Source organism: Taudactylus pleione, unplaced genomic scaffold, assembly GCF_031769625.1.
Source record: "Taudactylus pleione unplaced genomic scaffold, aTauple2 ptg000065l, whole genome shotgun sequence".
Classification (NCBI taxonomy): Eukaryota; Metazoa; Chordata; class Amphibia; order Anura; family Myobatrachidae; genus Taudactylus; species Taudactylus pleione.
In genome coordinates, this window is record NW_028284467.1 from 11,863,291 (window position 1) to 11,882,359 (window position 19,069).

The 19,069-nt window shown below is 45.8% G+C and overlaps 1 protein-coding gene across 1 annotated transcript in view; it reads left to right on the plus strand.

Annotated features, from left to right (window-relative positions):
• Window positions 1–19,069, plus strand: part of LOC148534688 (electroneutral sodium bicarbonate exchanger 1) — a 240,689-nt gene that overhangs the window by 148,118 nt on the left and 73,502 nt on the right. The window contains exon 3 of the mRNA XM_088465942.1: window positions 10,506–10,652. Coding sequence (XP_088322068.1) covers window positions 10,506–10,652 — 147 coding nt within the window. The remainder of the gene's footprint in view (window positions 1–10,505; window positions 10,653–19,069) is intronic.

The following is a 19,069-nucleotide window of genomic DNA, read 5'->3' on the forward strand; positions in this document are numbered from 1 at the left end:
CCGATCTCATAGCTACATCCCTCCTGTACCCCTGGTTATTTCATGCACAGATTTTTTGAGTATGAGACCAATATTTAATAAAACGGTTATTGTGGATTTTGGATACACATATCAGAGCCATTATGTTTTTAGGGATGTTTGTATAATGTTCTATGCATCTGAAATTACAGTAATACTTAAAAAAAAATATTTTCTTTGCTTTTATCATCTAAGCATTATTAGAAGTGTCAAGTTAAAGCCACTAAATCTCTTCTGACAGTTACTTAATATTAAAGACCAGTTGCACAGTGATATCTTTTCTCAACCTCCTATAATACACTTGTAGCCTAAACTGTTCTTTTCTTGACTCTTTTGTTTGAAAATATTTATATATACTGTACAATGGTTTGTAAAAGTGACGGATTAAAAAGTGATGAAATAAATAGAGACAATAACTCCAGCACCTCCCATATAACTTTTCAGCACTGTACAACTTACACATTTTGGGTATCATATTTCCTAGTTATGTTTCATATAAAAGTTCTGCATTCATAGAAGAAAGATCTGAACACTCCTAATATAGAGGTCTATTTATAAAGCTGAGATAAGTCCTTTATCTCCGCTTATCTCAGCATTTCACAATTTACCAAGAGGAGAGAAAACTCACTGACAGAACTGCGGGCTTTGTAGACCCAGGCACACGTGTGAGTATGCCTGTTTGGAGATGTATCCTTTGCACCTAATACTGGGTAGGTGCAAGTGCACACTGATTATGATGACTAGTACTACGTATACACTTGCTTGAATTTTTGCCTTGGAGCTTCCTTTGTGAAATTATATACATAATTTACAGTAGTCACCTGACTGTGATGATTATGTAGGACGCCTTCTCTTGATATTACACGTGATATATATAAATATAAGAATTGTTGATAATAAATAACAAGAATAGAACACGAATGGGAAATTATTTAGTAATGTTTCGCCATTTAACACAATGAAATAAATGGATCATGCGCTGACGACCCCATGGGAGTGCTCGGTACACAATGTAGTGCATACACTCTGCACAATATGAACGATTTGTCGTTCCAATGTGTCGGAATCTGCCAAATTGCAATGTTGTCAGGGACGTTTTAAGAGAGGAGGGGGCCCGTGTGCAGTTCTCGTGCGGGGCCCCCTCCTCTCTCCCTGGTGGCTGGCAGCCAAATTACGCGGCTGGCCAGCCACCGGAGCATTAGTAGACTCCGGGCACTAGAGTGTGCCCGGAGACTACTGCACATGCGCAGAACGTTGGAAACATGGCCACGGCGGCCATTTTCTGGCGTTCTGTGCATGCGCAGTAGACTCTGGGAACACTCTATTGCCCGGAGTCTACTGCGCATGCGCAGAACACCGGAAAATGGCCACGGCGGCCATTTTTCCGGTGTTCTGAGCAGCAGTGACACCCGACGCGGGACCTCGGACAGGTAAGTCTACAAAAATGATGGGTGCGGTGCGGGGCCCCCCGGGACCTGGGGGCCCGTGTGCCCCGCACACACTGCACCCATTATAGATACGCCACTGAATATCGTGTAGTGTGTAGGGGCCTTTATACTGCAGTGTGATATATTTTATTGTGGTTGTTATATTGAGGATAAAACCATATTGTTATTCCTGTTATATCAGACGTAGTTTTTCCTTTTTATTTTGATGATAACCAGTTATTTTTAGCATTGTCACTTTTTTTTGGTATGTAATGTAAGATTTCAAAGAGGAAGAATCATCAGCATACCATGTGCTCTCTGTGCCCGTCCTATAGCTCACTGACAGCTGTATTGCTGTATGCAACTGCTCATTTTGTTTGAGCTGTCTACTGAGGAACATACAATGAGGTCAGTTCTATATACAGTATTTGAATGGAGGCTCCCAGGTCATTGTTCTGCGATTGATTACTCTAGGCAATTTGAAATCTATTAAAGGGCATTACTGAAATTAATTACTGACCTTCTCTTGGACATAGGCCCTCATTCAGAGCCGTACGCTATTTGCGGTCGTTCGTTTAAAAACAAGGGGTGGCTATTCAAATGATCCGTACGCACATTGCAGTCTGTTCACACCTCTAAGTCTGAACGAGCGAGCAAAACATACGCTCGTTTATTTGTTAAAAACGCCCCCTGGCCGCTCGCATCCTACGTCATGTCCGCTATTTATTAGATTAATCGAGTACATCGACCAGCGTATGAACTGCTCGCTATTCTTGTGGTTGGTGTTTGCTACCACAAATTTGCGTGCAGTTCTGGCTATAAAATAACCCAGTGACGTGGTCAATGACGCTGCTGTTTTAAATATACACACCCATAAAACGCCCGTTTTGACCTTTAAGCACGCCTGCGTTCGGATCTCCACTCCCCATTTTCAAACACCTTCCCCTGTTACCACCCACATACGCCTCATTCTGTCACTCAAAATAGCAGGCACTCGCTATATAGCGTACAAAGGATTTTCGGCCGCACTGACTGGTTCGCGCATGCGCACTAAAAAGCGTACGCATGCGCAGATGTGCAAACATCGCTCGGAACGAGCGTACTGCCGCTAACGAGCGGCTCTGAATGAGGGCCATAGTTCATTATTGCAGTTAATGACTGTTGACATTAAGTACAAGTTAAACTATTATTTCCTAATAATTTAAATAAATGTTCCATGCCCGATCCCAGCTCCACTGCAGCACTGCATTGGCTCTATTGTTGTATTTTTTCACTCACACCCATATGGGCCTATGTATAGTCCGTGTGCAGTTCACAACCAAACAATCAGAGGGCCTTAAGAGGGTACTTTCTAAAAATGTGTACAAGAAAAATATGCAAAAAATAAATAAGTGAATTACAGCTGATGAGAACTAATGGGCACCAATTTAGGACCTTTATCCAAACTTTACTGATGCTTTTTATAAATTGCAATAGCACCAGCACAATATTTTTGTTGCAGTTGTTACCTTACATATATTAAACTAGCAGTGCCTACCCATCGTTGCTGAGTGATTAATTTTATTAAATGATGCCGAATGCTTATTTTATTCAATGATACTGAATCGATGTAACTGCAGGATAACCCAGATAGCAGCAGGTAAGATGTATTTGGTGAGTTTCTTCATAGACAGAAGCGATATATACAGCAGCCATACATAGCAAGCAGCATGATGTGAACACACCATGGTGTCTGGATAGTCATCAACAGCCCTCCTTATGTTATTTCACATTAACCCCAACACCTTAAAGTAGAGATATGGAAATAACTGCAGCATATACAGGGATGACATATAGAGCCATGGGACAGAGTTATAGTCAGACAATCAGGCATAGGTGGCACAAGACTATAAAAGATTATCTAGCGAGATACAGATTCCATCCATGTTGAGCAAAGGGAAATTACAAGCTGGAAAGAGTTTATATTTAATAAATGGCTACAACTAAGATTTTCTATCAGCAGCAATATATATAATCTCGTATCGCCAAAAGTAACCTCCACACCAGCCAGTTCTGCATGTATAAGCGCATGGGTGGCCATGTTTTGCTGGTTGGCAAATGCACAGTGAAACTGGAAGCCCTGACTTGGGCAATAAAAAGTCACTGACACATGAGAGGCAGTAACTGTCATATAAGAGACACTGGGGTAGATGTATTAAGCAGTGAAAAGAGTGGAGAAGTGTGCCACTGCCAGTGGAGAAGTTACCCATGGCAACCTATCAACTATCATTTTATAGAATGTACTTGATAAATGCAACTTGAAAGTTGGTTGGTTGCCATGGGAAACTTCTCCACTGGCACACTGCACCCTTTTCACTGCCCCCATTATATAGCAAATGACAAACAATTTTAGGCACACATGTGAGGTAGAAATATGGACATCAATGCAATGCAAACCAATATAAATTACATGGCATGTTTTATTAACTTGGTTATGATGTTTTCTATATAAGATAATATATTTTTTGTATAATATTTAAAAAATAGGGACATATCCTGGGACAAAAACTCATACTGTTTGGACAAAATCCTCAAAACCTAGGACTGTCCCTGGAAATGATTATGCTGATGGATTACTGTATATGAACAGAGGGCCTGATTCAGACCCGGTCGCAAGCGCTGTGCGCTCGCAACCGGGTTGATGGTAGGCCAGTGCGGCTCCGTCGTGCTCATGCGCCAGACCCGGATAGCGACGGGCCCTCCGTTGCTCCGGGTCTCGTACCAAAGGGGGCGTGCTATCGATGTTGAGTGACAGCACGCCCCCTTTGGTGGGCGGGCTGGCAGCATGGTTGCCCAGACGGAGGCGTTCCCATGGGAACGTCTACCGTCTGAGGCCGGCCCCACTGACATCACAAGTGATGTCAGTGGGAGAGCTTTCGGCTCTGTTAGAGCTCTCTGGGGCTTGCGGCAACGAGACCCTACCACAAGGGTCTCGTCGCAAGCCCGATGGTCGCGATGGTCTTGGCCATCGCAACCATCATCATGGCCACTCGCTATAGCTGTGGGTGGTCACCCACAGCTATGCAAGCGGCCAGGAGGCCGCTCTAAAAAACAAGAAGGCCGGCCCTGATTCAGAGTGAACGCTCTGTCAGTGTCCTGCTCTGAATCAAGCCCAGAGTTCATTCTCAATCACTAACACTGTTAATTATGGTTACCATGAGCGCACTTTGTATTTCTTCTATTGTTAAAAGGTTCAGACATAAATAAAATTCTTAAAAAAAAACAGACAGATGCTATACAATTGTCAGAAGTCAAAACCAGGCAGAATCAGAACCTATTAAATCAGATGTGGGATACAGGAACACCATGAGGAACAAAACCAGAAGCAAAATTAATAAAGCTAGCGCACAGGAACCACGTGATATAGGAATAAAAATGGTGCTGGGAATTCTTTACCAGCAACAAGTCGCTAAACATACTTTATTTTATTACTGGCATCAAAGCGTGTTTAATAGGCTTTGATGACATGAGTTAAATGCTTACAATTAATGCTGATGTGTACGAAGCTTTACAGCTGATGATTCATCCTAGTAACTCTTATCATCAAATTGTTCTTGGTTGCCAGAAATAACTGTTAAATGGGATTAGGACACATTGAATTGAGTTTGGCAACTCTACTCAGCATGTACGGTTGATTTAGAGCTAGGGCTGTCCATCATCCAATCATGCTGGGGTGAGGATGGGAACTCAATTATAACTGTCCCGAATCCTGCATACGCTGGCTTTTTCTAACTACTGTAGGTTGAAGAGAAGGGACAACTTTGTTGAATCAATTCCTGTAACTAATGAACGTTATAGGTATGTAGACAGTCGCTGAAGGGGAGAAGGAGAAAAGTGAGCAGAGCACTGGAAGGGGTCCTTGACCATAATACAGTAGCTTACATTATAATAGGTTTTTAAAACATATCAATATTCCCTGATAGTCTTAACCACTTAAGTGCTAATTTTTTCCACTAAACCCCTCGGAAATTGTGTTTTTTTTTATTTTACATTTTATTTTATTTTATTGAATTTAAAATATATTTAAAGCTTTTCTTGAAGACAAAAAGTAGTAGTAATACATACCTCCCAACTGTCCCGCATTTAGTGTGACTGTCCCACCTGCGGCCACAGTGTCCCGTGGTGGGAGGGAAGTTGGGGGGAGCACGCACTGCTGCTCTGCATAGCAGAGCAGCGGGTAAGCAGAGCGATAATAGATGCCGTGCACATGGCATCTATTTACAGTGCGGGGAGGAAGCCCGTGGGCAGCCCAGCATCTCGGAGATGCTGGACACGCCCAGTAGTGATGTAAACGGGGACGTGCCACTAGGCCAGGCCCCCTTCACAGATAGGTCACACCCCCTTTTCGGGAGCGCGCGCCTCCGGAGCGCAGAAGTCCCGGGCTCCTGGGAGGTATGGCGGCGGGATGCGCAATGCGATGCATTCCACCTGTCATCTCATGCATGCCGGCGTTGGTAATGATCACTGCAAAGGACAGCTCTGTTAGTAAGAGCGGCCCTTTGCGATCGAGGGAATTCCGGGTCTATGACCCAGAAGCCCCTCCGGTGTCCTTCTGCGCATGCTGCGGGGGCTACCTCTCTCTGCTCACTCCCGATAGAAGTCCATAGGCTTCTATGGGTAACGCCATCAGAAAGATGGCATTACCCACAACAGCCTATGCACTTTGGGGCTTGGTGCATATGAGAAAATGTGGTCAAACCCGCATTTTCGGGGTTTGACCGCATTTTCTTAATTGATGCTCGCCCCTTGTAATAGGTCTCCAGTGGCAGAGCCCTCCCACCCACCACTGTCCATAAGTACCAACCCTGTTAGTAACTCCCCCCTTGGTTAATTTTACCTGCCCACCTGTCTCCCACATACCACTGTATAGAGTGCAGCAAAGCGTAGTTCAGGCATACTTGCCTACTTTTAAAAAAAAACATTTCAGGGAGATTGTGAAAGCAACACCTATGAGCGCGGCAGTAAAGTGTGCATGTACTGCTACATCTAAGAGGCGTGTCATAAAAGTTACTTACATCCAAATGTAAACGAGCCCCAATGCAGTTAGTAATATCTACATGTATCGTGTTTTACAAGCGGTTCCATATAATTGGCCACGAGAAACCTTATATGAAAATGCATGTAGCCATTGGGATCATTGTGCCATATAACCAATACAGAGAAATAGCACTGATGATCTCATTGGAATGTATATATCTCTGATTTCTTACGTTTCCCAAGTATATAACAGCAAAATAATGGGGGTAAGGTGTAATCAGGTAGTTTGCCAGACTCGTCAGAGAGTCAGGGAGATTGCTACTATTTCAGGGAGTCTCCCTGACCTTCAGGGAGAGTTGGCAAGTATGATTTCAGAGGAGACTGATCATCATGCCCTCTGCTGCAGCGGATCTGTGCACACGAACAGATCAGCCTGGTAAGGCCTCCTCACACTTTTGATTATGACGCATGTGCCCCAGAATCCCATTTGCATGCCATTCTGGGGTGCAATTTCAGGAGTGATATTGGCAGTCACAGACTGCTACATTGTTCTCAGAGGGCTGGAGCAGAATGGGGAAATCTGTTCTGCCCATGGGATGCAACAGTGTCAGTGAAAGTCCAGCAGGCTTACAAATACATTTAGGATTGGACATCCAGATGAACATGCACTGTCATGCATACACACTATTGCATTATACCTTGCCATCGGCAATCCTCATCTCTTAAAACCATTTGCTGAAAAATTATGACTGGAGGAGCATCAGCCAGAAGTGTTGAACAGAATGGTTGGTAGTGTATTCAGAATTCCAAGTTACCAGACATTGTACCATCAGAAATATTAGGATGTGCATACAACCAGATCAGCGGAAGTGACTGCTTTTCTTGAGATAAAACATGATCTGTGGTGCATACACACTCTTACAGTATCTCATCAAGAGGTTGTGAATCTTTTGCTCTGAGAGGCGATTGTATAAGGTGTGTATCTCTAGTGGCCTCTTCTAGTGGTGTCATGAATAATAATTCTCCTGCCTTCATCAGTCATTTTAATAGTTAAAATTATATTTTTGCTTAGTTTGGGAAGAGCTTCCTTCCCAAACCATGTAAGATTATGGGACATCTTATAACAATTATCTAAAGTCTGAAAATCTGGTTGCATAAGATTATTAAAAATATCAATATAACTATCTCAAGATACCAGATGGTGACTGTAGGTGGAAGTGTACAGTGTGAGAATAATGCATCCTAGACCGTATGTTTGACTTTTTATCTGGGCATATAATGAAATGACCTAGCCTGAGTGTGTGAGTGTTTGTTCAGACCTATAAATGATTCATTAGGAATACTTATGGGAGTGAATTTCAAACCTTTGGCTGATAATTGGGTTTGACATCCTGAGATTGCTTTTGAAAATTGGTTAAATATTCCTGAGGGCATCTATGATTATATTGAAGGGCCCTTCTACTTTGCTTCTCTTTTTCACTTCTAAATGTAGTTGTCTTTGGCCTTACAGTAGTTGTGTATATAGAAATTTTCCTTATAAAATTCATGGTTCCTTTGCACAGTTCATGGTTTAAGAGGATTCTAAAAATGCATATTTAGGGCTCTATTTAGTAACCATAAAATTTCAGCTGGAGAAAAGACCGTTTTCCTCTTCTCTCTATTTATAGAAGAGAAAACTGCAGTGAAGATTATTTCAGAGTTTTTTTCTTCTCTTAGTGATACGAAGTTATCAGTCATTAGTGTATCTATAATGGGTGCAGGGTGTGTAGTGCACCTGGGCACGGGGGGCCCACCCCGCACATCTTGCACCCATATATAATTAGATTTACTTCTTTGGGGTCCCGTATCGTCCGGCGCTGCAGATAGAAATCTCCGGGGAAATGGCGTGGCGGCCATTTTGCCTCTGATTCTCCGGGAACATAGAACAGGAGCCATGTTCCCAGAGACCTTCACATGCACAGTAGACTCTGGCACAAATCCAAATATGCAGTGGCTATCATTCAATTGTAATGTAAGCTCTGCTATACTTCTGCGCATGTCTAGGGCCTAATGATACTGAGCCAGGATTCTGCAGCGTCCGTGCAGGGCTGCCATCAGAAATTGTGGGACCCGGTACTGACAAAATAGGCAGGCCCCCTCCCCAGGGTATGGGGCAGAGGTGGGCAGAGCTGTGGATAATGTGGGTGGAGCTACTTTGGCGGTGGGGCATTAATTGGTGCGTAAACCTGTTTAAAAACTCTCAAAGTTCGGGCTATGGCGCAGTTGTTGTTATAACATGGAAATTTATTAGATTATATATATATAAAACTATACATGTACAGAAATATAGAAGAAAAAAACAGCTGGTCGATTCTCTCTCTCTCTCTCTCTCTCTCTCATTGAAAAAGCCCCAGACCCACATAAAATTCATTGAAATTGCTAGAAGGAAGGAGAAGTGCAGGACAGCTGGACTTATTGGGGGAGCGAATGCGCAGGGAAGGCAGGCTCGCTGGCTGGACTGAGGGGGGGGGTGCATGGAAAACTTACTGGACTGGGGTAGGGTAGACAGGCTGGCTGGACTAGAAGGTTGGCTGGACTGGGGGGGACGGGCAGGGAAGGCAGGCTGGCTGGACTGGATGGGGAGCAGGAAACACTGGCTTAACTGGGTGAGGCGCAGGGCAGGGTCAGCATACCTGATTTCGGTGCCATTTCTTGAGAGAGGGGGGGCACGGGTGGCAGCGGTTCGGAATGCACTGGGTGGAGGGCAGAGAGAGAGAGAAGCCACCCGGGCTCCCGTCTCTCTCCGGGCCTGGGACTGGAATCCCGGCAGTCCCCCCCTGATGGTGGCCCTGCGTCCGTGTGTGCGTTCCTTGCCGGTATTGTTTCTGCAACTTTCTACAAATACTGCTACAAGTCCTTCCATGGTGTAGATGCAACTATCAGTCGCATCTTTGAAAATGGCACCAGGCTCATGCAAGGTGCAGATTCTTCATATGAGTATGGCCTCTAATCTGAGCCATTATACATCTGAGTTTACAACCACATTAGTGTCACGCCTGCGAAACACCCATAAGGCTGACCATCTCCGTGCATCCTTATGGCCCCCTCCCAGTCACCACACAGAAACGGCCTATACGTAGACATTTCTGAGACCTTGTGTATCAACCGTAACTGTGGCTCTGTGCACACAGGCTCTGGATGCATGTGCAGTGCAACCTAATACTCAATCAGGGGAAAGCATCAAGAAAGACCTCTAGTCAGATGAGCCTGATACATTTCCGAAAATGTATGCCCAGTAGAAGGGGATGCAGTCAGGAAGCAGACGGTTGAAATGCCAACCGCCGGCTTCCCGACTGTCAAATCCCGGCAAGGTACTAATGACAGGCGTCAAAATCCCAACACCTGTCAATAGACCTACGACGGGAGTCCGACGCCCGGCATAACGAACGAAGGTAAGCCAGGCGCGGACAGCCAAGGGGGGGGGGGATGGTTAGGTTTTAGGGCTCCCGGAGGGACTTAGGGTTAGGCACCCCCCCCGGGAGGGTTAGGTTTAGGCTAGAGGAAGGGGGGGTTAGGGGTAGGCACCCTCGGGGGGAGGTTAGGCTTAGGCTCCCCACCTGGTAGACTTAGGTTTAGGCTGCGGGGAAGGAGGGATTAGGTTTAGGCACTTAGGGGGGAGGTTAAGGTTAGGCACCCCTAAGGGAGAGTTAGGGGGGATATAGTGATACTTACCTAAATCCCCTGTCAGGATTTCCACTGCTGCCGGTCTGCCAGTGTCAGGATTTGAACAGCCGGCAGTCATTCATACTGACTCCAGTAGAAGTGCCAATACTTACTTTTATTAAACCTTTGTGTGTTCTCCTCTTTGTTATATATATGATATTACCAGGCCTAAATCTTCACATAATATAGATATTGTGCAGCAGAAGCACTAAAAAAATCATATTGGACATTATTATTGTTTCTTTATGGAAGTGATTTAGAATGGTTGCACCCAGAAAATTGTATTCATTTGTAATATATTTAGCACATGTATTAAAAGTGTTACATGTATTTCTGTTTAAGGTCACAGGACGTTATATGTGGGAGTCCGGATGCCACTGGGGCGTCAAAGCCATAGACATCATCGCACTCATGGACAGAAGCACAGGAAACGGGACCGCATGAAGGGAGTCATACAAGAAGAAGGCCATGATGAGTCATTAGCTCATGGTATGTAGCTGACTGGCACTATTTATAGAGTTCATAGACAGATTAATACTGAAACATTTATGAGTTATATCCTGTATGCATGTTTAATTCATTTCTACTGCTGTTTTTGTTAAAGAAACATCTAGGATAGAATAAATAAAAATACAGATACGCGTTTTGAGAATGGTTGACCGTTATTTGTAAGAGATACCTTGCCAAAATGACCGTGTTTGGAAGATGCTAGCAGAATGCCCTGCCATTTTGTGCCTGTGATCATTACAGGGACGTGCAGTCAGGGGAGGCATTCCCGAGATTTGATATAAAAATTATTAAAATAATACAAAGAAGATATTTATAACTTATGAACATCATCTTTGTTTATTTTAATTATTTTTATAGTTAACACTTACCAGCTTTGTGGAGATCCCCGGGACTGCAGGAAGACAAGAGATGAGGCAGCAACAGCTCAGCCTCACTGCTGTATAGTCATACACTGGAGATCCAGTAAGCTGTACAGAAAGAACAAATAGAGGCATGCCTCTGAGTATGGGGGGGGGCGTGCCTTGAGCACTGATGGACACCTTGGATGCGTCATGTGACCAGGAAGTGCACTGCAGTGTTTAGAGATCGGATTTTAGTTAGCATCAGCAAGAGAAGACCTAGTGATCCAGGTAGGAGAATCAATGGACACTGAGGCTTAGTGTAGTGAAGGGAGAATTACAGGGAGTAGGGAGTGAGACAGGCTCCCAGCGCTCAGACCCATCTCCATGTGTCCCTCCCCAACAACTGACCACACCGCACGTCACTGATCAGTAAAGTGTTGTTATTTGGGCATTGCAACTGAGAAACTAGTGCATCTAATACCTTATTTCTTCACCAATTGGCACACAGAATTGACTCTCTTCCTGCTGTTGTAAAATTGGCAGTCATAAATTACTGCTATATAGTTCCCTCTTATGTTGGCCATACACGCTGCAATTATCGGGACGATCCGCCCGATATCGCGGATCGCCGCGATAATTGTAGCGTGGGGGGGGGCGACCGAGGGTTAAATATTGCTCGGTCGGGCATGCTGGATTGTCCAGCATGCCCGTCCGATGCGATATTTCCCGGGAAACTGCCGGCCGCATCGGGCAGTGTATGCCCAGCGCAGCCGACAGACAGACATTTCCTGTGTTCCTTCCTACGGAAGGAACAGGGAAATGTCTCCTCCCCCGGGGGCGGAGCGCGGATGTCGGGCTATACACTGTGAGATTTCTCTCACAGTGTATGCCGCGGACATCTGCGGCTGGCAGCCGGCCAGATAAAATGTCTGTCGGTCTGACAGACATTTTATCTGGCAGTGTATGCCCAGCATTAGTGGTTGTTACAGCTGTTTGTTAGTGATAAAACATGTTTGTTTGTTTATTTTTACCCGGTTTCACCATCTCCAAAACTTGGGAGTTATGGCTGTTATTCATACTTGTTTACTTTTGAAAAAGCATTTCAGTGAGATTGTGAAAGCAACTGCTATGAGCGTGGCAGTAAAGTTGACGTGTACTGCTACATCTGAGACTCGTGCCATAAAATTAATTTCCATCCAATTGTAAATGTGGCAACCAGACAGTCTGGTTGCCCGCTCCGGGAGGGCGCAGCCAGGTTGGCATAATAGGGGTGTGTGGCCGGACAAATTACCCAATATTTGTGGGTGGAGCGATGCATGGCCATACGGTCATATGCCACGATTACCGGAATTGTGAAGCAGGGGGCAAGATCATGATGACGCGATTCAGCGTGAGCCGCGTCATCAGCCATCCCCGCTGCGGGGGTTTCTATGGTAACTGCAGGGGGGTCCAGAAGGGCCGCCGGCCGCCGGGAGGCTTGCCTGCCTTTCTCTGTGGAATGCACTCATCACATACCACTGAAAGCACTTACCAGACATCTATCAGTATTGTATGTATAGGTTATAGAAGCTTTATATTTATACAAGTTTTTTATCTAAAGAGCCCAGCCAGACATTTTTATGCTTCCCAACATATATTTGAAAATGTCTCAGCCATTGAGTTATGCCTGTCCTCCTGGTGTCCTTCATGAATTTTTAGAAGCTTATGTTACACTGGAAAAAATTTCCACAGGCTATATTATTGTGTACAAGGCGCATTTCTTTATAAAAGCTTTCCAGCTCCATTTTCATTGCTCACTGATTCTCCCATCTGTATCTGTCACCCCCGTCTGTCTCCCACTCCCCTTTTACATTGTAAGCTCTCACGAGTAGGGCCCTCTTCCCTCCTCTGCTTTTCCTTCCCTCACTTATACCATCATCTCCTCCCCACTGCCAAAAACAGCACCAGACCTTTGTGTTCAGCCATCTGTCTGCTTATTTGGGTATTATGACTGGTCAGGGAGGTGCACAGAGCCTCCCCTGTCATACTCCCTCCCCTATCATACTTCCTGTCATGCTCCAGAGTTTTGATATGAAAACCTGTGTTTTTATACATGTGTTCCTCCCCCAGCTATTGACCTCACCGCACGTCAGGGTAGGTAGTTGTGCAGTTGGGAGGCAGAGCCTTCCCTGTCATACTCCCTCCCATATCATACTGTTCTGCTCCAGAGTTTTGATATAAAAACTGTTTATATACATGTGTGCCTCTCCAGCCTTTGACCTCACCGCACATCACTGCTGCAGCAATGTTTATTAACCTTGTTCATGTTCTGCAATGTACTGTACGTCACTTTTTACTTGTTTTGTTCATACTTTTTCTGTTTATGTACTTCATAAGGCGCTGCGGACCCCTTGTGGACATATAAATAAAGGATAATCGTAATAACCATATTTGCCAACCCTGAAATAGTAGCTGTCACAAACCATGCTAAAGACCTCCGTCAGAGACCCCTGCATCTTCCCATACGCTGGTGTCATCGCGGCTTGCTGAGTCGCCGGCCGGTGCTTTCAGGGCAATCCAGAGTGGGGCCTATGCCAGAAGGTGATTCCTTGCATCCCCACTGTTGCCTAGCTGTTCCTGCTGCCTCTCCATGCACTTCCAATGCTTCTGCATGCCAGACATCCGGATCATGGGCGCGGCCATCTTGGATCAGGTCAGGTGATCCAACCCCATCCAGTCAGCAGCGCTCTCCAGTGACTCCAGCCAATCACCATCTGGCCAGGGGTATAAAAGCCCTTCCCTGACTCTGTCTCATTGCCAGTACAATAGTGCTCTTGCTCTATCCAGACCTATGCTTCTGAGCCCTGCTGTTTCCACTTCCAGTTCACCTGTGACTCTGTTCCTGTGTACTCCAGCCGGGAGTACTCCTGCCCAATCCAGCACACTCCATCCCGGAGTTCAATTCCAAGTGCTCACCCTATCCAGCACACTCCATCCCGGAGTTCTATTCCAAGTGCTTACCCAATCCAGCACACTCCATCCCGGAGTTCAATTCCAAGTCCTCACCCAATCCAGCACACTCCATCCCGGAGTTCTATTCCAAGTGCTCACCCAATCCAGCACACTCCATCCCAGAGTTCTATTCAAAGTGCTTCCCCAATCCTGCATACTCCACCCAGGAGATATATTCTACTCTGCTACCCAGCTTGGGTACACCCCTTCCAATTTCCCAGCCCCTGACAGTTTGTACTGGCCACATGGATCCGTCTGGTACTCAGAGCCCTGGGCCAGGATCCATCCAGGATCTACTAAATTGCCTGGGTAGACAGGAGTCTGCACAAGTGCAGCTGATGCAATGTATTCAAGATATATCTACTCGTCTGGATAATGTTCAAGCTCTCCTTTCAGGAATTTCTAGAGCGGATCTCCAGTCCAGTTTACTCCTGCAACCACTTCCACAGTGGTCTCTCCACCAGTGTCTCGTCTTCAGGTACCTCTTCCTAATAAATTCGATGGGAACCCAAAGCTCTGTCGAGGTTTTTTAAATCAATGCGAGATTCATTTCGAGGCTACTAGCTTCCCTGCTTCCAGTCTCGAGTAGCATACATCATATCACTCCTGACCGGTCAAGCTCTGGACAGGGTCTCTCCCCTCTGGGAGAAAGCTGACCCAATTCTTTCCAACTATACTGAGTTTGTGACCACCTTTCGAAGAATCTTTGACGAACCGGGTAGAACAACTTCTGCCTCTAACGCTGTTTTACGTCTCCGTCAAGGAAGCAGGACGGTCAGCCAATATGTGATTCTATTTCGCAGAATAGCTTCTGAGCTAACCTGGAATAAGGATGCCTTAGTCGCAGCCTTTTGGAATGGATTATCAGAAAGGATTAAGGATGACCTAGCCTCCCGTGAATTGCCCTCATCATTGGACGCCCTGATTTCTTTATGTAATAAAGTTGATCTGCGTCATAGAGAGCGAGCCATGGAAAGAAATCGGTTTGACCGCACTAAAGGTCGTTCTGTTCCTCGAGTTACTTCACTCTCAACTCCTCCTGATGAGTCTATGCAAGTAAATCGTTCCCGACTCTCTGCTGAAGAACGTCAAAAGAGACGACTGGAAAATCTTTGCCTGTACTGTGCTTCCTCGCACCACTACCTTAAGTCTTGTCCATCCCATCCGGAAAATGCCCCCTCCTAACCTATGACAGAGGGGTTAGGTTAGGAGTATCTATGGAATCACACAAGGAAACCGATCCTACTCTCATTGCCTTGTTGTAAGTGAACCAAGTCTACCTAAGTGTTCTCGCCTTGCTTGACTCAGGAGCAGCTGGGAATTTCCTCACTTTGGACTTCGTTCACAGACATCGCATATCCACCGAGTGGCTACCTCAACCAGTGTCCTTAACTGCTATAGACTGTTGTCGAATCATCGGTGGGAGAATTACACATCGCCCCCCAACCTTTTGAAGCTCAAAGTTGGGGCGCTTCACGTGGAAACCTAATCTTTCCTTGTCATTCCTAAAGCCTCTCATGAAATGATCCTGGGCCTCCCATGGCTTCAAAGACATAATCCCCATATCGATTGGACATCCTTGCAGATTGTCTCCTGGAGTCCATTTTGTTTTCAGAACTGTCTTCCTCAAATAGTTCCTATACGAAACTCCTGTGTGAAATCTCTAGAAGGCCTTCCTGAGATTTATCAAGACTTCTCTGACGTCTTCAGTAAACAAGGAGCTGACACCCTTCCTCCTCATCTTGAATGGGACTGTCCTATAGATTTAATTCCAGGGAAAACTCCACCGCGTGGACGAGTTTATCCTCTCTCGTTACCTGAGACCCAGTCTATGTCTGAGTATATAACAGAAAACCTGGAGAAAGGGTTTATTCGCCCCTCCAGCTCGCCCACAAGAGCAGGTTTCTTTTTCGTGAAGAAAAAAGATGGTGGCCTCCGTCCCTGCATCGACTATCGTGGACTTAACAATATTACCATCAAGAACTGTTATCCGCTTCCACTAATTACAAAACTGTTCGACAGAGTGAAAGGTGCTTCTGTTTTCACCAAGCTTGACCTAAGGGGTGTGTATAATCTGATCCGTATACGGGAAGGAGATGAATGGAAGACTGCTTTTAACACCAGGGATGGGCACTATGAATATCTAGTGATGCCCTTCGGCCTCAGCATTGCCCCGGCAGTCTTCCAACACTTTGTAAATGAGATTTTCCGAGATCTTCTATATAAGTCAGTCGTAGTATACTTGGATGACATTTTAATCTTCTCTCAAGATCTTCAGTCACATCGCTCCCAAGTAAAAAAATAAGTTCTTGTTCGTCTAAGAAAAAATCTGCTCTTTTGTAAACTCGAAAAGTGCACATTTGAGACCACAACAATTCCTTTCCTAGGATATATTATCTCGGGAACCGGTCTACAAATGGATCCACAGAAGCTGCAAGCCGTTCTTGACTGGTCTCTACCTTCTACATTGAAATCCATTCAGCGGTTCCTAGGATTTGCCAACTACTACCGCAAGTTCATCAAGGGATTCTCCTTGTTGCTCCCATTACAGTTCTCACTCGTAAAGGTGCTAACCCCAGTGTTTGGTCTCCTGAGGCTACTTCGGCTTTCCACCAGCTGAAACAAGTCTTCATCTCCGTGCCAGTTTTAAGGCAGCCTGAAGTAACCAGTCCTTTCGTCCTCGAAGTAGATGCCTCTATGGAAGGGGTGGGAGCTGTTCTCTCTCAACGATCTGATGATGGCAAGCTACACCCTACTGTTTCTTCTCTCAAAGATTCCTACCGGCAGAAAGGAATTATCCCATCGGAGACCAAGAACTCCTGGCAATTAAGCTAGCACTGGAAGAGTGGCATTACTTGCTAGAAGGAGCCTCGTTTCCCATTTCAGTTTTTACTGACCATAAGAATTTGCTCTATTTACAGACTGCCAGATGTGTAAATTCCAGACAGGCCAGATGGGCGATGTTTTTCTTCCGATGTGATTTTAAACTCTCCTATCGTCCAGGTCCTCAGAATACAAAGGCTGATGCCTTGTCCCGCTCCCTGGATTCTGAACAAGAGGTCAAGCAGGAACCTCCTCCTCCAATTCTGCATCCCATGTCCTTTGCCTCTGCCAGGCTCACGCCAGATCCTCCTCGGGAAAAGACCTTCGTGGCCCCGGATCTTCGTAAGAAGCTGTTACATTGGGCCCACGCTTCCCGATTTTCTGGACATACTGGAGTTGAGAAGACTGTCAAATTCAATCAACGCTCTTTTTGGTGGCCTACGTTGAGAACTGATGTAAAAGACTTTGTTGCTTCCTGCATCAAATGTGCTCAACATAAAATTTCTAGGAAAATATCTCCTGGTCTACTGCATCCGTTGATTGTTCCTCGACAGCTCTGTTCCCATTTATCCATGGACTTTACTACGGACTTGCCTCCATCTCAAGGCCATAACACCATATGGGTAGTTGTCGACAGATTCTCATTTTGTGCCGTTAACAGGTCTGCCTTCTGCGTCCCAGCTTGCACAACTCTTCATTAAGGAGATCTTCCGTTTACATGGCCTTCCTCAAGATATCATCTCCAATAGAGGAGTCCAATTTGTGGCCAAGTTTTGGAGATCCTTGTGCTCAGCTCTGCAGGTAAAACTTAAATATTCCATGGCCTATCACCCTCAGACCAACAGGCAAACGGAAAGGGTGAACCAAGACCTAGAACAGTTCCTTTGTTCGTCTCGTCTTCTCAAGATGACTGGTTGGAGCTGCTTCCTTGGGCCGAGTTTGCTCACAATGATCGCTATCATACCTCCACGGAGAATACACCCTTTTATATTGTGTATGGTCAACATCCTCGCCTACCCGAGTTCCCATTGGTTCCGACTATTGATGTACCAGCTGCTAAAGATACTCTTCAGCATCTGACGGCTATCTGGGAGAAGGTCCATTCCTCATTGTTGAAAGCCTCCATACGCTACAAAAAATTTGCTGATCATAAGAGACGAGCCGCTCCAAAGTTCCAACCTGGAGACAAGGTATGTGTCATAACGCCGCCGAATCCAGGTTGCTCCTACCTGGTCCGGCGACGCTGGAGTCCGGGCTGGTGTGTGACAGCGGGCGGGAGATCCCCGGCACCCGCTATCAGCTGCTCCTCTTCTCCCCCGGCGGCTGTGTGCAGGCGGCTGCGGCTTCCTTAGAAGCGCATGCGCCGCTCTGTTAAAACATTTAAAGGGACAGGCACCAAAGTAGGAAGTGCTGATTGGGGCTAGTTGAACTCTGACCTATAAAAGGAAGTTCCTGGGATCACTCCAGTGCCAGAGTATAGGCTCCATTACCATACTCCAGCGTTCCTGTGCATATCCTGATAATTGGTTCTGACCCTTGGCGTGTTTTGTGACTCTGATTCTGCCTGACCCCTGGTTCTACGTTGATATCTGGTTCTGACCCCGGCTATTCCTGTGACCCGTTTACGTCTGCTTCCTTGTACCGCTTCGTCTGTTTGGTTCTGACCCGGCTAAGTCGACTACGCTCAAGTCTCCTGAATACTGACCAAGTGCCAGCACCTATATAGGGAAACCTAACCTGAGGGCCGCGACCTGTGTGTCGGACGCAGCCGAGTCCATACCTTCTTGCGAGGGTCCCTGGTGAAAACCGCCGGCACATTAGACTCTGCGCCTCAGGAATAGGTTTAGCCAATTCCCTGAATACGGGTAACATCCACTATCCATGACTTTGTGACAGAATACTCTGGCCCAAAAAACATGGAAGCTGCTGGTAACCCATCGTCCCGAGACTTACTCGAGAACCTATTTGCTAGAGTCGAGAAGCAAGAACAAGATCAAGCCCAGATTATGCAGTGTCTCTAGACTTTAATGCAACAAGTCAGTACCACTCAGCCGGCACTGTCACTATCAGTCCCACCTCCTACGGTGACTGTACAGGCCGCAAGTGTTTCTGCACCATTACGCATTCCGAACCCCACGAAGTACAGTGGGGACCCAAAGGACTGTCGAGGGTTCCTGAACCAGTGCTCAATCCAATTTGAGGTTCAAGCAGCAAATTTCTCGTCAGAAAGGACAAAAGTGG